This window comes from Ambystoma mexicanum, chromosome 4q, assembly GCF_040938575.1.
Source record: "Ambystoma mexicanum isolate Mex_15411 chromosome 4q, UKY_AmexF1_1, whole genome shotgun sequence".
Classification (NCBI taxonomy): Eukaryota; Metazoa; Chordata; class Amphibia; order Caudata; family Ambystomatidae; genus Ambystoma; species Ambystoma mexicanum.
This window is the reverse complement of record NC_090928.1, coordinates 899,866,477-899,887,078: the sequence shown is the minus strand read 5'-3', so window position 1 is coordinate 899,887,078 and position 20,602 is coordinate 899,866,477. Positions and strand designations below refer to the sequence as shown.

At 45.3% G+C, this 20,602-nt stretch overlaps 1 protein-coding gene across 4 annotated transcripts in view; it reads right to left on the bottom strand.

Annotated features, from left to right (window-relative positions):
• Positions 1-20,602, bottom strand: part of THADA (THADA armadillo repeat containing) — a 2,999,906-nt gene that overhangs the window by 2,540,185 nt on the left and 439,119 nt on the right. For all 4 annotated transcript variants that reach the window (XM_069608464.1, XM_069608463.1, XM_069608465.1 and 1 more), the window contains exon 10: positions 3,012-3,232. In XM_069608464.1, coding sequence (XP_069464565.1) covers positions 3,012-3,232 — 221 coding nt within the window. The remainder of the gene's footprint in view (positions 1-3,011; positions 3,233-20,602) is intronic.

The window sequence follows — 20,602 nt, the reverse complement described above, 5'->3', positions numbered from 1 at the left end:
TCAAACGCCAGTTCCTGAGATTCTGGGAAAGTTCAGATTTTGGCTGATTGACGGAGAACCCTAGGATGAAGAGAGTATCCAGAACAGCCTGGAGAGTGCTGTCACTACATCTGGAGACATGGCTCAGATCAGCCAATCATCCAGCTAAAGGTAGACGACCATCCCCCTGGATTCAAGCCAGACCGCAATTGCATTCTTTTATTTGGTAAAGACATGCAGCGGTGAATTGAGCATGAAGGGGGTGACATGTACTGGAAGTTATAGTTCATCACTGTAAAATGAAGACATTTACAGTGTGGCCTTGAATTGGCATACAAGGGCCTCCTTCCGATCGGCCCATGCACAGAGATTTTGCAATCTGGGCTGGTGTAACCATCATGAATTTCTCTAAGGTGCGAACAAGGTGGAAAGAGGAAAGGTCGACCACTACTACCAGGCCCACCTGCTTCTTTTTGGGTGAAGTGAAGGTTTGTGAATAACAACCACTGTCCGATCTCTGAAAGAGATACTAATTCCACTGCCTGAATTTGGAGCAGCTAAGACAATTCCATAGGTGACAGTGACCGTAGTTGGAGGAGAGCAGGAGAAAAAGAAGGGGTATCCAGCAGGAGTGGAAGACGGAAACCTCCCGAAAGCATAGAGTGCAAAAGCATTTCTTAAAAGAATGTCACCAAGCCTAACAAAAAGAGGCAGTCTGGCACTAACTGGAGAAATGTGCATCCTGGCGACACTCTCATTGGTCTTTAGTATCAGAGGCAGGTACTGAGGAGGGTGGGAGGAGAATAAAAACCCTTAAAGGCTGGTAGAGCTTGTTTGATAAATCTGGCTGCTGTGCCCTGTGCTCCTCTGATGGCCCCTGAAAGCCTTTAAGTTTCTAGAGCCTGAGTCTTGCCTACTCAGACCCTGCTGCTATGTTTTCATGCCAGTCTTGCCTAAGACCACCAGGGACTTAGCAATGTGACTGCTGGTATTCTTTTTGTTATGTTTATCCTTTTGATACATCAAATAGGTTTATCTCATCAAACGGAAGGCTCAATGTGCACTCCAGCACATTGTGTGAGAACTTTGTAGAATGCATCCCTGCAGCGTGTTGCATGCCTGCTCCCAGACATAATCCAAGGCTAGTCCTGTCAATGTGATGCAGCCAAGACCCCAAAAGATTCTTTGCCAGTTATTTACCCTGGCCGGATAGAAATGCTACCCAACAATCTTGAAGAAAGTTCTACTGGATATCCCCACTCTCCATAATCTCGGATTGATAGCAGTCAGCAGAGCATCAGCATATCTGGAATGTAAGGCCGAGTTCGAGGACTCCTTGTGACCATATGATTCCAACAGCTATCCTTATTGCTCTCAAGGGCTCAGTAAAAGGAAGAAGAAACAGAAGTTTGTTTTGCGTACATAGAAGCTGCCACAACAACCGATAAATGAGGTTGAGGATTGGGAGAGAAGCACACTTTAAGTAGAACCTGCAGATATCTGGCTTTAATTGTATTTTTCTGTAGCAGCCACAGAGCGAGGTCACTGCCAGATTTTGGTCACATTCACCAGCACGCCCTTCTCTAGAAGCTTGCTCTCCTTACCTACCAGAGGAAAGCAACCCAAATAGTTTAGCCAAAACACCACTTGCCAGCTGTGCCTTTGTCTTTGGTATCCCTTGAAAGGCTGCAAAACGCACCAATCGATCATGGAATCATCGTGTGAAGGACGGAAAGTCCTCTTCATCATTATCTGAGCCAGGTGGATAGCTCAGGGGCGACGCATTTGTCTTGGAAGCAAGACAAGTTACAGCAACACAGATTTGAATCCCGGTCCTGTGCTTAGAAACTGGTCTCCGATATTAAGCGTATTATAAGTCAAGAGCATGCTTGGGAGGTGAATCTGATTTAGGGTGCCCCCAGGGAGGTTCTACTGGGACGGTAGGTTCTGGGGCATTGGTGGGGGCATCAGATAATGCCCACAAGGCATAGAGGCGGAAGGAACTGGAGGGGAATGCATGAGAAGGGGGGTTAACTAGCAGTCCATCCTGAGGATCTGATGTTACTGGTGGGGCCCTGGTCCCGCTGGGCAAGGCATCCTTTATCAATACTTTCAGAAGAAGAAACTTGGGTGGGGACTTCATTATCCCCATGAACCACTGGAAAAACTGGTCTATTCTGGCCTGCAAGCTGGCCTGTGACTGTGTAGTCTAAGCTGACTCAGGTGACAAGGTTTGCATGGTTGATGGCCACATAGACTGTCAGTGTGGCATGCACCACGAGTATCAGAACGGCATAGAGGAAGGAGGGTAAGCAGTACAACATGGGACATGGCGCAGGTACCATTGAACTCTGAGTGAAAAAGTGTCTAGTGGTACTGTCAGTTGTAGAACACCGGTACACAATCTCGTCTCCATTCACGTCATCGCTTAGTGCCTGCCATTAATTCCAACAGGGAAAGGCCACAAGACAAAACCCCCCACTCACAGTGTTCACCCTGAGAGGAAATCTCCTCACCGCTCACTCTGGCGAGCATTTTGTTTTCCACACTGGGGTGCAAATCAAAAGAGCATGGAATTCTGGGATAAAAGGCCTCAGTTATGAGAACTCTCGGGACCAGTGTCGTTAATGGCCATGGGGACCTCGAAGCAAGCCCCAGCAGGCACTTTATTCTCAGAGATCTACGAGACCTGTGACTCTGAGGAGTTACCTCAGGACTCGCCCAGCAAAAGGACCCAAAGGCCCCTTTAGTGCTGCACCAGTGACAGCCTGGGCCTCTTGGTGACTATAGCATTGGCAGTTAATTATAAATGATTTATAAATACACCCATCCACCGCTGTTAGTTGTCCAAAATAGTATGTGTAATTGAAATAGTACATAGAACCGTAATATTTCATTCACAAAATTGGCACTTAATTATAAATGATTTATAAATACACCCATCCACCGCTGTTAGTTGTCCAAAATAGTGTATGTGTAATTGAAATAGTACATAGAACCGTAATATTTCATTCACAAAACCAAATATTTACCGTGAGCTGAGAGACAATAAAACCATTAAAATATCAAGGAGTAGTTTTTCTCCATTTCGTCCCATAATTCCATGCGTCCACTCCAGCATAGCTAGAGAACCTTGGCAGAGAAAGAGAAGGACTAAATCAGGTGAGTCTTCTTTACAGACGCTTCCACAGCTGTTCAGAAACCAGCCTGGTATGGTTGCATTTTCCACAGACCGGAGTAGCAGGCTACCAATCTGAAAAATTAAAAGAAAATAAGTAATTGCCGTACTGCTGTAATTAAACATGAATTGACATTGTGGAAACAAATGGCAGAAGCCATTACGCAAGAACAAGAGTGACACAGAAGAGCACACCACTCATAAAAATGTATGTATATTAGTACCCAGTGGAGGGAGGATCGGGGGTGGAGGGTGGGGGTAGCGTGGCATCCTCTCAGCCAATGGGGAGGCTCGGAAAGTGGGTAGTACCAGATGGTAATCCCGCCGCTCTGAGCCTCCTCATGGCTAGACTGCTAGAGGCCACCATCTTCCCCCACCTGGGAACCAGGTAAGTGATCCTCCTCTCCCCTCCCTCCACCCCCTGAATTCCCTCCCTGCCACCCGAGCGGACGCTCTGGGAACACTCTGTCCCCAGCGCGTCCGCTCCCTATCTGCAACAGGCCATCATGGAAAGGAAGAAGGGACTACACAGAGTCCCTTATCTCCTTTCCATGGCGGCCATTCTTTTGTTGACTTTTTTTAATGGCTGCCATGGAAAGAGAGAAGGGACTATGTGTAGTGCCTGCTCCGGTCTCCATGGCAGCCATTTTCTTTGTTTACTTTTTTCAATTGCCACCATGGAAAGGGAAAACTTACTTTGCTTTCCCTTCCGCGGCGGCCATTCTTTTTCAATTTTCTTTTCTGCTCCGAAATGTTTTACGAACAGAAAGAAAATGCTTTTGGTACCCCAGTCTTACGGGCCGGGGTAGTAATAGCAATAAGCCCCGAGCAGGGGGTTGGGGGGATTACCATTTCAGGTAATGCCCCGGGTACTTCGGTAAGGCGCTCACTTCACTCGGGCCTGTAACTATGGGCCCGGGGCATTACCTGAAGTGGTAATGCCTCCCCACCCCCCGCTCAGGGCTTATTACTTAATTATGAACTGCTCACATTCAGCTACTCCAAAAGACAATATCGGTTAACCAGTGTGAGAAAAAGCAACCAGAGTAAATTTCTTCTGCCCTAGACATTAGAATGATGTCAAGATGCGGCAATGCGTCTTCAAAGTCTCACAAAATTAGATGAGAATGACAAAAGTAGCTCAGCCTCACCTGGGAGTCTATCATCTCAAAGATATCGGTATGAACTACAAATTTGTCATTCAAGTTGTCCAGTAGTAGAAGTAACCTATGACAAGGAGAAAAGAGAGGATAGTAACTAGTTCCCCTAGTTCAAGTGAGAAAATCACTAATGAAGGATAAAGTTATCCCTGGCCTGTTGTATAGTATGCAATAGGACTCACCTAATAGAGATGGCCTTGGCTTCATAACATGCTGTAAAGCCTATGTCCTACTCGAAATGCCAATTTTACGGCTTCCAAAAATGCCCGCCATTATCAATAGCGTGCACGCAACGTGATGACTTCATCACGTTGCCCATCACGGTAGCACAAAGTCAACAAACAGTGCCATAGCAGCACTAATCCCGGTATGTAAAAAACATGGATTGTGTGAAGTGTGAGGAACCTGAGGGCGTCCTCACATCTTTTCCCCCTGTATCCTCCTCTCGGGTGGCCAGGGAAAGGGCGTCGGTCTTAGATCCTGACCCTGGAGGTAGATATGTGAGGTAGGATCACCCAGGTGGAGAGAACTTGGGGAGAGGAGTCTTTAGGTGAGAAATGGTATCCCCCATTTCCTATTTATTGGGAACCCTGTATCCCACAAGCCTTCATAGGCTATTGTCAGCCTCTTCCCTGTTCTGCCCATAACACAGTCCCCAAGAAACACCAGTTCAGTACTGGGACGAGGAAGAAACCAACTAGTGAGCCAAATCTCATTTTTTTAATACACACACATACCAACCTCAACTTAGTACTGAGACGAAGAAGAGGACAACAACAGCAAGACCGGACTACCATTTCCATAGAGAGAGGTCTAGTCTTTTACGGACAAATCATGGTAGCGGGACCTTTAAAAGACGACATCCTTGTGAACATGGAGTCGGCTTTGGAAGCAGTGATGCGAACTGTTGAGTGCAGGCACACCAGTCTGGATCAGCGGTATGGCAAGCGGGGTGCTCGAAAACCGAGAAAGGATGCAGAGTTTATGCAGCGGGAAGAAGAACTGAAGGAAGCTGGAGGCCAGTGCAGACCGCAGGAGGAAAGACGGCGTGACCTAGCAACGTAGTCGTGGAGGCCTGAAGCTGCAGGAGGAGCATCGCTGGGTGAGCAGAGTCACGGCGAGCCACTAGGAGAAGGAGCGAAGTACCGTACAGGAAGGAGAAAGCCTCTGGCAGTTGAGGACCTCGCAGCAAAGCTTTAAGCGCCGACTAGTGAGTACACCTAGAAGGGGGAAAACCGGTCTGGAAGGTGAATATGTAAAACTGATAACGAACATTGATTTAAACCAAACTGAGCATTACTGTGAATGCCGAGCGAAGTGAAAGTAAAGTACTTTTGAAGTCTAACCGAACTCAAAGCAATTATAAGCAATTTTGAATACCCAACAGAGTGATGGCAAGTTGGGACCACTCGTGAATATTTAACAGTGAACGAAAGATAGTGAATCTACCAGATGAATTATAAAGGAAACGGGCATTGGCAACAGCCAAGAGAAAGCAAAGCATTGTATGTGATTGTTATGCTTGATTTATGCTTGATCCAAAATGGCGCGGGTGCGCAATGCATTCTGGGAGCACTCGGAGCCATGTTGGATATTTACTTCATACCGCAGTGAAAGGCTGCACACATTTTGCTGAAGTGTTAGATTCACAGTGCTGAGACAAACATGTTTTTCCAAACCTGGTATGCGGTCAAGGCCATTTCTGCTGGAAAAGATAACGTTGTTATGGCTTGCTACTGTTCTCCGTGGAGCATGTTTTTAGAGCAGGGAGGCACTGCGTTCCTTGGGGGGAGCTCTCGATTGACCCAGCTGGCAACCGTCGGCTGTTCCTCAACTGCGCAAGTGCAATTTCCAGAATGTTCGAGAATTAACTCCCCTTTTTGGAGTGTGTATATATGCGGAAGCCCGGAGGTGGTCAGGTGAGACTTCAGCCGGAGAAAGACACTTACGTCCGGCCTTCCTGTGAGCTGTGGTGCTCTCGGCTTGGCTGTTCCCGGGGTCTTCCAGCCGCTTCTGGACGTGATGAGGAACTCTGTTACGCTCACAGTGATGTATTTCCTTTTGACTTCTTTACTGCTTCTGTGATCTATGCCCTTATTATTTTTATGAGTTATTTCTATGTACTTGTAAGCTTTGAATAAATAGCCGTAAAGAGCTGATTTATCTTCTAAGAGTGCGTGGTTGTGAGTTATTGTGTCTGTCTGTTTATGGTTCAAAGTATTTGCTCTATAATTGCATTGATGATTTACGGTTGTTTCGTGCACTTTTCGGGGGAGAGCAATACATTTTTGGCGTCACGAACAGGATGTACGTTTTGAGTTGTTCCGTGCATCTATGAATCTGTTGAAACGTAGATGGGATTTGGTTGTCGTGTAAGTGAAGTTTTTGAATAGTGAAGTTTATTTTCTCGTTTGCAAGTGTTTGAGTGCCTGTGGGAATGCTTGCAGTGTGGAGAAGAAACTATATAGATTCAACAAGGTTTTGTTTTGTTTGCTATAATGAGTAGTTTGTTCAAGAAGAAGAACGTTACCGCTGGCGGTGACTGTTCTGATGTTGTTATTCCAGGTTGGACTAAGAGTCCGTATGATAAGTTGGCTCAAGCGTGGGCATGTGGTGCCGGTTTAAGTGAAACCTGGGATCAAGGATTGGGAGATGCCGATCCGACTGATGTAATTGCATGCTTGCAACAAGTTCCAGTAGAACGTGGTAGAGAATGTGCGGCATTAGGTAGGCAAGGTTGGGTTATTTTGCATGCTTATAGGAAAATACATCAGATGAAAGTGGAAATGAAAAATTAGGTTTTGCGATTAGAGAGGGAGCTAGCTGCAGAACGGCAGACTGCGTTAATGCAGCAGATTCAAATGAAATTGTTTAAAGATAAGGCCGACACATATCAGGCGGTGGCCGAGAGGGCAGCAGTCCGAGTAGCCTGGTATAAGTATAGGAAAAAACGGGGAGGGGTCAACAAAAGAAAGATGGCAACTGTAATCGCTATCGCTGGCGTAGACTGGGATCCAGACAAGTGGGATGGTGATATTTTTGATTCGACCAGTCTAGAAAGTAGTTCCGCAGAGGAGTCTGACCCCAAACCAGAGGTGAAACAGAAAACAGTGGCGGCTAAGCCTGTTAGAAGGCGGCGAGCCGGATCACACCCGCAGAATCCTGGTGGTGGTATGGTGGATTTAACCACTTTTGGAGATTACACACAACAGGAGGTTGGGGAAATTATTACCCGGTTGAGACAAAAATCAGGGGAAGCTTTATTGGCATGCATGGTGAGATTACTAGACGGGGTGCTGCAGGGTTGTTGGTAGATTCTACTGATTCACTGCGTTTTTTACCCCTGTCAATTGACACCAATGTACAGGAGGTCTTAAGAACAGGACCGTCCCTGACGCAAATGGTCAAGATACGCAGGTGTCTTTGTTGCACCTGGTAGCCCAAGCATGTAGCCGTAAATACCCTATTACCACAGATTGGCCCAGTGAAGAAACGAAGTGGTATACGTTGAGAGAAGCAATTCAAAAAGTCAGAGAGCATGCGATGAAAGAGGCAGTTCACATAGATGCTCCTGATCACATGGGAGCCGTGCCGCTCTCAGTTTCAACTCGAAACATGGTGATTAGAAATGCGACACCTGCATACAAAAGTGTCATTATGACTTTGCTTGTAGGCATGACGGGCAAGGCTACTGATGAGGTAGCAGATGCCATTCGACAACTTGCAGAATTGGGAGAGTGGGATAATAGCGATAACAAGCCACGGGAGAGAGAGGGGCGTAGTGAGAGGAGAACTGAAGGCAGGCGGCAAGATAGCAGAGTTTCCTGAGTGTCCCGAAAAGACATGTTTTTGGCTTTGTTAAAAGATGGTGTGCCACATGAGGAAATTGATGGCATTGAAACCAGACTAATGTATGAATTATACAAAAAACGAGGACTTGCAGCCAAAGAGCGCTATAAACAGGTTAAGAAACAAGTAGTGACCACGCCTCACCTTCTGCTCCCCCTGCGGAAGAACAAGATGAAGGGTCTATGGGGACACCTTCCCCATACCAGCCAACATACGCTGATTTGAGAAAGGTGGTGAGTGCGATGCTAGAGGCGGAGACGAGTCACACTCATTTGAAGTTTGACTAGGGCTTCGGCCAAGCTCCGGCAGCGTCTGCCCGCATAAAGGTGGATAGGCGGCCTCATGTTGATGTTAAGATTTTTTGGGGACCAGGAAATACACAAGGGGTGCGAGCATTGATAGACACCGGGGCGGAGGCCTCTTTGATTCATGGTAATCCGACACGATTTAAAGGCAAACAGTTTACAATCACAGGTTTAGGGGGAAAGGAGACCCCCGCAGTACAAACGCGAGTGGAGATGAAAATAGGCAATTTAAAGAGGCAGAAATACCAAGTGTTGATTGTCCCGATACCTGAATATATAATTGGCTTTGATATTTTGGAAGGGCTAACCTTGGGACTTGGCGGTAAAACGTACCAGTTTTGGGTGAGTGCATTGATCTGTACACCCATTACCGTAGGCAAATTGAAGATGCCCCCAGTGCAAGTGCCCGTGGCGACCAAGCGGGTAGCTATGAAACAATACCGCATTCCTGGGGGGCACAAGGAAATTTCAGACACCATCAAAGAGTACGTGGAGGCGGATGCATTACGCCCTATTACCACACCATGTAACAATCCGCTCTGGCCTATTAAAAAGGGGGATGGGTTGTGGAGGATGACGATGGTTTACAGGGAGTTGAATAAACACACTCCTCCCTTAGTGCCTGCAGTCCCAGATGCGATTACTTTGATTGAGAATGTCCAAAAGTTTGAGGGGACTTGCAGTGATCGATTTAGCTAATGCATTTTTCTCCGTGCCAAATGCTGACGAGTGTCAAGAACAGTTTGCATTTTCGTGGGGTGGACGTCAGTACACTTTCACGAGACTACCCATAGGGTACATGCACAGTCCAACTATTTGTCACCGGCTGGTGGCAGAGCACTTAGACAAGATACCGTGTAAACCTGACATACAAATCTCTCATTACATTGATGATATTTTGATCCAGGGCAAGGATGAGCACAGTGTGCAAAGTCAACTAGATGTCATTATAGAAGGATTGAAAAAGGAAGGGTGGGAGATTAATCAGAGTAAAATTCAAGGTCCAGCTGAAACAGTGATAGTCCTAGGGATTCAGTGGCATCATGGGCATCGAGAAATGGTGCCAAAAGCACAACAGAAAATACTTGAATTCACCACTCCAACGAGCAAAAAGCAAGCTCAGCAGTTTATAGGACTGTTTGGGTTTTTGAGATAGCACATTTGGCATTTAGGGCAAATATTGGCCCCCCTCTACAAAGTGACACAAAAGAAATATGAGTTTCAGTTGGGGGAAGAGCAGCAGAAAGTCTTTGAAATGGCGAAAGACGCCGTGCAACAGGTGCTTGATTTATGGCCCTTGAAGGAAGGCGAAGTGGAATTAAATGTGTCTGTGCAAGACAATTATGCTAACTGGAGTGTGTGGCAGAAACAAGACAGGAAACGTGTGCCATTAGGGTTTTGGAGTCGTAAGTTGCCCGACGCTGGTAACTCATATACTCCGTTTGAGAAGCAATTGCTGGCATGTTATTGGGCTCTTGTTGATACCGAGCAGATGACGTTGGGTCATGATGTATTTATGAGACCTGAAATACCAATCATGCAGTGGGTACTGAGCTCTCCTAAAACGCATCGTATAGGACATGCTCAAGAAGCCAGCATAATTAAGTGGAAATGGTATATTCAAGACAGAGCCAAATCAGGAAAGGGTGGAGTGGCAAAACTACATGAGCAAGTAGCTAACATACCGCCCTCAGATTACATACCACCGAAGGTGCCTGAAAAACATGAGCCTCCCGTGAAATGGGGAGTACCTTACAGCGATTTGACCGTGGAGCAAACAGAGCATGCTTGGTTCACGGATGGTTCAGCTCGATACGTGGGAACTGAGCGGTACTGGAAAGCAGTGTCGTACAATCCCAAAACAAAAAAAGATGTTGACAACGACAGGGAAAGGGAAGAGCAGTCAGTTTGCAGAACTTTACGCAGTTTACCAAGCATTGAAACAAGAGCCCCCTGGTCAATGTCATGTGTACACAGATTCATGGTCAGTGGCGAATGGATTGGCAGTGTGGTTGCCGATTTGGCGAAAGAATGGATGGAAGATTCATTCAAAAGAGTTGTGGGGAAAGGAACTGTGGCAAGATATTGCAGAGATGTTGTTACCAAGTGAAGTCACTGTATATCATGTGGATGCGCATTGTGCCACAGATTCATTAGCACGTTGGTTTAATTCTGTTGCAGATGAACACACCAAGATTTCCTCAATGGATGCAGAGGCTCGGGAAGACGATTTGGAGGGTTTGGCCAAATGGGCCCATCAGAAAAGTGGGCACATTGGAGAAAAGGCTACTATCAGGTGGGCACAAGCTCGAGGCAACAGTCTTCCGTTAGAAGTAGTGAAAACAATCATTTTGCAATGTCCCGTGTGCCAACACCAATTGCATAGACCTATACCTCAGATTGTTCGAGGCACATTGAGAAGAGGAAAATTACCAGGTCAAATTTGGCAGATTGATTATATCGGTCCTATGCCAAACAGCAGAGGTTGTCAGTATTCATGCACTATTGTGGATACATACTCGGGATATTTGATGGTTTTGCCGTGCAAACGTGCAACCCAATTGAACACCATCAGGTTGTTAGGTCAGATCATATTGCACTATGGAGTGCCTTTGCAGATTCAAAGTGACAATGGGTTACATTTCAAAGGCAAATTAGTCCTAGAATTTTGTCAGGAAAAGAGCATTGAGTGGATCTACCACGTGCCCTACCATTCAGCTGCGGCAGGGCTAATTGAACGAATGAATGGGTTACTGAAAGAACAGTTGCGCAAATCTGGAGACGCCAGTTTGGCAGGCTGGCGTGATCGTGTGTTTGATGCGGTACAAGTGTTAAACAATAGGCCTGTGTATGAACATGAAACTGCTTTGATGCGATTAATGACTCCTAATTTACAGGTTCAACACAATTCAGTCAGAGAAACACTAGTATACTGGGAAATTACTCCAGGTTCTTTAGCTCCCCATCGAGCAACTCCAGAGTCAGCAGGGGTAGACTTGCATTCCAATGAAGAAATCCGATTACATCCCAGAGGAATAGTTGTTATTGAAACAGGGATTGGAGTACAGATTCCCCCAGAGCATATGGGATGGATTGCCCCTAGATCTGGCCTAGCATTGAAGGGAGTTCAAGTGTTGGGAGGGGTAATTGATGCCGATTACCAAGGCGAGATTAAAGTCATCCTAATGAATAGTGGGGATCAATTGTTATCAATACACAAGGGTGATCGAGTGGCCCAATTTATAGTCATTCCCATTAAATTGTCCATGATTAAGAAAGGGGAGCCTCCTACAGTGTTAACGACCCGTGGGGATCGCGGTTTTGGCTCATCAGACAATATGGTACCGTGTGCAAAGGTGTGGGTGGAAAAGCGAAGTGGCCCACAAGTGCCCGCAGATGTCATTGCATCAGGCAAAGATCAAGTAGTTTTAATTATGGAGCCTGGTAGAAAGAAATGGCAATATGTACCCGCAGACAAATGTTACCTGAGAGAGTGATGTGCAACACTGATATCTCTTTTCTGGGTTTGCTTTGTAGATCCTGGGTCTGGTTGGTGTAACTGTGGCACTAAATGGACTCCATTTGGGCGAATTAGACGATCTTCTGTTACCAGCGACAAATGTCACATCTGTGCCAGTGATCAAGGTGATACTGATAGTGATGAATAATGTTGTCCCCAAGCAGCCCTATGCCAGTGCCAACAAACCCGCCAGACCGAAGAAATGGATCCATGAAATGCGACAAACACATCAGGAACAAGTGAAAACAACCTTGATGCCAGCCGTGCAGGAGCCGTTTTTAGGAAGGAGGAAACACTCTCCTATGATTACCCAAGAAGAGAATATGTGGATATATTTGGCACAGCAAGTACTGAACATATCACACTTTTGTCTTACTGATGTGCCCAATGCTGAAGCTTTATTGACTACATGTTTAGTAGGGTTGCCGACGCCTGTTCCGGTTTTAAAGCATATCTTCGGCGTCACACATAATGATTCTTTAGTTCAAGACTCAGACATTAGACAATCTTTTTCAGTTTACGAATATTGTCGGTTCTGACAAGAGACTGACAAGAAATGGAGAAATTTGACACGTTATTACTTACAATACAACTCAAGGTGATGTATGTTACATTATGACGTGCAAAGCACAAGAAATTGGTAAATGCTGACAAATAGAGTTGACCAATCAGTATAATCACACTATGTTCGAGAGGCGACTATGTTCACGAATGTCATGCAAATGTACCAGTGTAAATAACACTATGTCCTGCAATCATACAGTGATAACTGCTAGTCATTTGAATGATGTAAAACTTCCAACAGGATGGCTCTTTTCATGTGGTAACATTACATATACTTATATTCCAGTTAACAGTTCTGGAGGTCCATGTGCTTTAACTCGATTAGGACTAATGATGTTTCCTTTGCACTCAGCGATAACTCGAGGTAAAAGGTCAACGTTTGAATCTGTAGGGCTATCTCCTGACTGTGATTCACATGTACATTTGTTATCAGAAGCTGAGGTTCTAGCCTTAACCCTTTCATTAGTGGGTGTTTGGGGTTTAGCTGCTTAGAGGTTACAAATCTTTGATGAAATTAGCGTGTTTAGTAGTTAAAAGTCTTAATCATACTTCGCAGGCTTTAGAAGAATTACTTCTTGATAGTCAAGTTATTAGAAAAGCAATTTTGCAGAACAGAGCTGCTGTTGATTACCTATTGCTAAAACATAATTTAGGGTGTAATGCCTTTGAAGGTATGTGTTGTTTCAATTTAAGTGACCACTCACGATCTATTGAAAGTCATATTCGAGGTTTGAGGGATCTCATTTCTCAAGTGTCTCAAGATCGTAACAGATATTGGTGGGATTGGTTATTTTCATGGATACCTGATATTGGGGGTACACTACGTTACATTTTTGCTTGCATTTTTATTATACTGTCTATTATAATTGCGTGTTGTTGTTGCATTCAATGTATTCCCAATTTAGTTTGAACATTTCATAGGTTTCAGAGACCGGTTCCTGTGCCACCGGGTTACGGAAGATAAATATCCAAAGGGTGGAATTGTTATGCTTGATTTATGCTTGATCCAAAATGGCGCGGGTGCGCAATGCATTCTGGGAGCGCTCGGAGCCATGTTGGATATTTACTTCATACCGCAGTGAAAGGCTGCACACATTTTGCTGAAGTGTTAGATTCACAGTGCTGAGACAAACATGTTTTTCCAAACCTGGTATGCGGTCAAGGCCATTTCTGCTGGGAAAGCTAACGTTGTTATGGCTTGCTACTGTTCTCTGTGGAGCATGTTTTTAGAGTAGGGAGGCACTGCGTTCCTTGGGGGGAGCTCTCGATTGACCCAGCTGGCAACCAACGGCTGTTCCTCAACTGCGCAAGTGCAATTTCCAGAATGTTCGAGAATTAACTCCCCTTTGTGGAGTGTGTATATATGCGGAAGCCCGGAGGTGGTCAGGTGAGACTTCAGCCGGAGAAGGACGCTTACATCCGGCCTTCCTGTGAGCTGTGGTGCTCTCGGTCTGGCTGTTCCCTGGGTCTTCCAGCCGTTTCTGGACGAGATGAGGAACTCTGTTACGCTTACGGTGATGTATTTCCTTTTGACTTCTTTACTGCTTCTGTGATCTATGCCCTTATTATTTTTATGAGTTATTTCTATGTACTTGTAAGCTTTGAATAAATAGCCGTAAAGAGCTGATTTATCTTCTAAGAGTGCGTGGTTGTGAGTTATTGTGTCTGAGTATTTGCTCTATAATTGCATTGATGATTTATGGTTGTTTCGTGCACTTTTCGGGGGAGAGCAATACAGTGATGAGAAAAACCAATTGGCAAGAGCCAGTAGAAAGTGTAACAAGTGCATTGTGAGCAAGCAAACCACTGTGTAGTGTCAGGAGAGTTTGACACAGGTGGATAAAGCAAGGAGCACTGTTAAGTTTAAAGAGTGGCCTAGTGTTGATGAAAAAACAGCAAGGAAATGGGACCGGTTGCGTGACCTGTAAAGGGTGGACCACGTTGTCCGACAAGTACGCCTAGACCGAGTGCACTTCTGTATGGAAAAGCCACTGAAAGCAACCATAAAGAAACTTGTGTTTATACTAGAACAGACTTTTATGTTTTTTTAAATCAACAAACAGAACTGTGTATGTCAACTATTGGAAAAGAGCACTATCACAAGAGATGGGAAGTGTCCCAAGGAATTGTGTTGTTTGGAAGGGAAAGGATCCCCTATGCTCTATGCTTTGTGAACTGTTTTGAACTTGGGGAAGGAGAGGCTCATTTCAAGCCAAGAGCTGGAAGAAGCTTTGAACTTTATTGTGAACACTTTTCATTTTGATGCTGACATCCCTACACATTGTATACAGTTAGACGTGAGGGCAAGTAAAGGTTTTGAACACAGACAGACATTTGCTTTGGACTTCCTGACACAAAATGTCCTTAGTTTCTTTAGGTAGGGAAATCCCACCTTGGTATAGGGCAGGTTAGGCCTTACATCACCCTACATTTTGAGTTAAATAAAACTTTGAAGATAAAACTTGACTCGGATGTCTGTGTCTGCTTCATGATGCCTTCAGAGAAGGAGCCAATCGGCAAGTGCTAACAATTAATTGTGTGCAGAGCTGAAATGAGTTTTGGGGCAATTAATAACAGCATGAATAAGCCAGAATACCTTTACCAAGGTAGATCCCAATCCATTCACAACAGGGTGGTGTCTGCCTATTGTGAAAAAGGGGTGACAATGTATCATATGCCTCCAAACTTCATGGAAGGGCTATGCCCTATAAGGCCAATCTATGTGGTCAGCTGTCTATGACAAGAGCTGGCGCAACAGAAAGCGTTGCTATCTACATCAGTGTGAAAGTAAAGATGCTTAGGGGTGCTCTGGCAACAATTGCCTGTATCTATACTACCGCTGCCATGGGCTGTAAAAAAAGCTGTAATTTTGATATGGTACAAAGGATGAGCCTCACCTTTGTACCATATGAACATTACAGCTTTTTTCGCATTGAGACATACTTAGGATGTCTTTGTAATATGCATTTAATACCCAGGGTCGCGTACACAGTTCATTTATTTTGTATCTTTTCCTACAGTGAAATCATAGCACCTAGTCTGCCCATGCCAGCGGCACTTTAGATACAGGTGATAATACCTGGAGGTCCTGGAGAATCTGCCCTTCCTGGACCAAAAGGACTGCCTTCTTTGCTGCAGGGTACCCAGAGACTGAGCGGTATCTGTGTCTGTTTTGATGGCTAACAGTGTTGTGTCGACCTTTCTCCTCCCCTCCCCCCAAGAGGTCCTCCCCATTGAAATGCATGTCCATAACCTTCAACTATAAATCGGGACAGAAATGTGTGGCTTTTAACCAACTCTGGCTGGCATTTTACGACTGCTCCGCTGCCCATCTGGCATAAGCCTGTGTCAGGAATGTCCAGGGCCACGGTGATAGCCCGATCTGAGGTTAATCCCCCCTCGTGCAGCAAAGCAAGAGCCTCATCCAGTGTGTTATCAGGCAGGAAGTACAAGAAGGGGCCCATCTTGTACCATAACTCCCTGTCGTACCTGGATAGAACCAAAGAATTGTCTGCATTAATGGTGGGTTGCAGCAGTGGTAAGCACCCACTTTCCAAAAACATCTATCTGCTTGCCTTCCTTGTCCAGGGGCACAATGCAAGGGGAGGACGGGTTGGCCTAATGCTTTCTTACGGCAGCGAACACCACAGAGTGGGGGCCTGGCTGAGTGCAAAAACATTTTGTAGCCAAATCTGTAACTTAATATTTTTTCTCTAGCAGTTTTTTCTTTGGCAGTTCAGTGGAAGGATTCTTCATAATCAGCAGCCATCCTTCCAGATGTCACCAAGCATTGGGACGGCAACTAAACATTTTCTGGAGGCTTCCCGTTTCTGAAAAAGGACCCCTCCCTAAATCATCCTCCTTCACAGCTCACGCGAGCAGAGCATGGAAAGAGCCAATTTTGTCCAGAGGTGAATCTCTGGAAAGTATGTCTGGCGGGTCCCCATCTGCCGGTACCAGTTCATCATACTGGTCCGTAGTAGTATGCATGTTCAGTGATGCGTCCGTATCCGGGCCAGTATCTGTGTCTGTGAGCGTAGCTGCGTGCCAACTGAGGATTTGGTCTTGGTGGTCGTGGCGGTGGAGCCACAACCTCATGTAAAGGCCCGGAAGGAGGACTTCTACTTGGCCTAGTTGGCCCAACTTGTGCACCTTCCAGGCCTGGAGGAGGCAGGAGCTGCTGCAATTCAGTGACCTAAGTTTGTAGAGTAGACCGAATATCCACAGACAGGTCTCTGGGTACCGCTGCCGTTCCCACAGGAACTGTAAGCACAGCGACTGGTGGAACAGCCACTGATGGCTGGGGTGCCGGCAGAATTGGGTCCGGTTCTTCCTCCATTTCCTCATGCTCAGAGAATGAAGCCTCCAGAGGCTCTTCGTCTCCCGAGAACACACTCTCTTGCATCAACTGGGCCGAAGGCTTTGCTGGCACCATGGTGAAGAGTGATTTGGTCTTAATTGGTTGCGGTAAGGAAGGGAGTGGTGAGGGTATCTCTTTGTGCACACTTGTGCTTCTAGGAAATGAAGCAAGCACTGGTACTTGTGCAGTCGACGGCGGTGCCGTAGATGACAATAGTGCAGATGTTGGCCTTGGAGGAAGAGCAATCATGGGTACTGTCTTATTCATCATCTAAGTCGTTGACAAAGTAATCGCGGATGAAGCGGTTGTCAACGAGGTAGATTTACATTGATGAACTGTCAACGGGATTGTCGTTAACGAGGTTGTGGAAGAAGTGACTGGCATTGCCGCCAATTTTTGCGCGTGGCTCATCGACTGTAGTTGTGGTCGACAGAACCCTTGTCTCTGAAGAGCGGGACAAGTGTTTATTATTTATTTTATTTTGTATTTATTTACTTATATAGCGCTGGGAACCCTCGGGCATCAAGGCACACAGACACAAAGGTCATTTATTAGACGGGACAAAACATTTATGTGGTAGTTTCAGGAGAATGCTAGGTGGTGCTAGTTAACCCCTTTAAACAGTAACCTTTTCAATTTCGCGCGGAAGCTATTTTTTTTCCAGCCAGAGTTTGCTTGGAAGCCTATTCCAAATCTGTGCTGCCCTAGTCGTGAAAGCTCGACCAAATTCTCAGGCCTTTATGAATCTGAGCAATTTGATTATTCCCAAATTTGCCGATCTTAGTGCCCGGTTGGGGATGTAAGGGAATGTACAGGTCTTTAGATACTTGGGGGCCTGACCATAAAGACACTTAGGGGCGATATTGGCTGCTTTGAAGTGGATCCAGGCCACAATAGGCAGCCAGTGTAGATATTCTCTCCCTGTGGAGATATGTTCCCTTCTCGGGATGCCCTTAATGATTCCAACTGTCGTTTTGGAGAGTATGCAACCGCTGGGTACATTTTATTTTAGACCGTATCAGAAGGGAAATTCAGTAGTCAATACGTGATAAAATGATGGCTCTGTCAATCGATGCACAGTTCTCTTCTGAGATGAGTGGATTAATATTCCTCATCAATTTTAAATAGTAGTTGCAGTTTTTAACAGTCTAAGAGGTCTGTATCGTCTGTATAGATGTCTGCGTTAAAAAATACCCCTAGTGTCTTAACTTTGTCCACCACTGTAATGACAGAGTCTTTAATGCTAAACTCTTGGTATTCATGACCCAGCTCTGCTCTTGCCCCAGTACTCCCAAACAGTTGCAATTCGGTCTTAGTTTCATTAAGGCAGAGCCAATGCTCCGTCGTCCATTTCTCTATTACTTCGAGAATGGTAGTCAAGTTCTTGCTATCATTCTCATAGTGTCCAACGATTTACAAAATCAGTTGTGTGTCATCAGCGTAGTTGGTAAACATAACTCTGAGTGACTCAAGCAGGTCACACAGTGGTCTTATGTACAGATTAAATAGGGTTGGTGAGACACATGCCCCCTGCGGGACTCCACACCAAATGGGGGCAGACTGAGAGGAGACACCATCCCAAGAGATGGAGGATTGCCTATTGGATAAGAAGGATCTGAGCCAATTTATGGCAAGGGACTCGCACTTCCCTACCTTCCGAAGCGTATCTATGAGGAGGCTGTGATCTAACAGATCAAACGCAGCAGATAGGTCGAGAAGGACCAATAGTCCATTCTTTCCCTCATCTGCTAGTTCTAACATGTTTGTCTGTAGGTCTAAAAGGGCCGTCTCTGTGCTGTAATGTGCCCTGAAGACTGATTGTTTATGATGGAGTATATGCTCTGTCTCCAGAAAACCATGGAATTGTTTTGTGGCCATTTTGTCAAGGATCTTCAGCAACAAATTGGTATTAGTGATGGGCCTTACGTTCTTCGCCTCCTTTGGGCCTGCTTTGTTCACTAAGGGTGAGATGGTAACGACCTTCATTTTGTCGGGAACTTGATCATGGTCAAACGATGAGTTGACCAGTTTGGTGGTAGAGTGGGTAAATTCCTTTCCATGTTCTAGGATAACCTTCAAAGGGATAATGTTTTCATTGCATGAGGTGGGATGAATTGAAGACAGGGTGGACTACATTTCGGATATGGTCACATGTTTAAATGCAAAGCATAATTGATCCGTGGCCTATCCTGGTTGTCACCATACATGGGCTGTTTTGTATGGTTTATTAACCAAATCTTTCTATTTTATCCCAGGCAGCGTTGATTTTATTCGCAAAGGCCATTTGCACGTCATTACAATCCTTCTCTCGTGGAATGAAAGGTTTGGGATAAGGTCTTTGGTTTTTCCAGTGATTTTAAGATCTTAAAGAGATTTTTAGTGTTGTTTTTCTCCCCCAATCTTTTTTTGGTTGCAATAATCTTCACTTTATACTCTGCTTCTAGCATCCCCCATCTTTCCTTATTAGGTACTGACAGATGTGTTACCCATGCTTGTTCAGCGCTTCTTTTCAGTTTCTTTAAACTGACGAGTTCATCCGTAAACCATTTATTGTGACTTGGTCTAGCATCTTGATGAGAGATTCATTTTATATTTCTACAATCTTATCTGGGTCATCAGTGTTGTTGGTAGAAGACATAATTCCCTGTAAGAAATGTTTGAAATGATGTGACTTAACCTTCTTGAAATTCCTTGTTATAAACCGCAGAAACCGGGTTCAGGGAATTTTTTGGAATTTCTTTTAAGTAGAGTGAGAATTTTACAATGCAATGATCTGACCAAATGCATGGGCTTGTACTTGTCATTTTAACCTCAAGGTTTCTGGAGATCACCCAGTCCAAGATGTTTCCCGAAATGGCGGTGGGTTCATCATTTTCTATTTTACACCCGAGTTCCAGGAGCGACTCTTCCAATGATATTGCCTCTTTATCTTTAGGATTATGCAGCCAGCGATTTAGATAGCCAACTAACAAAGCGGGGAAATTAGGGCCATTAATGCTTTTAACCAAAAGTAATAGCTCCTCATTAAAATGTACCATGTCCTGTGGTGGTCCATAAATTAGGATGAGATTAAAACAACTGCGGGGGGAGGAGAAGAATTTCAAATGCAAAACATCAGTCCTTGCACGTACTCATTCCGTGGAAGCATTTTTTTACAATGACTGCCACCCCAACACCCGTATCTGTAGGTTGGTTTTGACACTTGACAGAGTACCCGTTGGCCTTGCGTAGCCATGTTTCTGTTAAGCATAGGATGTCCAGATCTTGTGCAAGCAGTAGATCTTGAACATCCATGGCATGTTTGTTAAGTGATTTTGTATTCAACGTCCACCAAGAATAAGGGGCAGCCAGAGATAGCATGGTTTTATCGAGGAACTGGGAGTATTTGGCATAATAGTGATTTTTTCACTCCCATCCTCAGCGTGCTGTTGCACCTTTCAGAGGGAGGGCGACGTCCTGTTGACGGAGTCCGGGTGGGAGCACTATTTGATTTCAAGGCTAGGTAGCGGTCGACCCTGGCAAGTCTTGCTGCTTTTTGTGTAGCCATTAACAAGGCGAGGACTGGAGCAAAAGCCATACCTGTTACAGGATCAGATTTAAGGTGTCTGCCGCCGGAGCAATCAGTACAGGTTCTACTGTCAATGGTTTTCCTATAGTCGCTGTAGCCGGGAACGTAGATGACGCGGT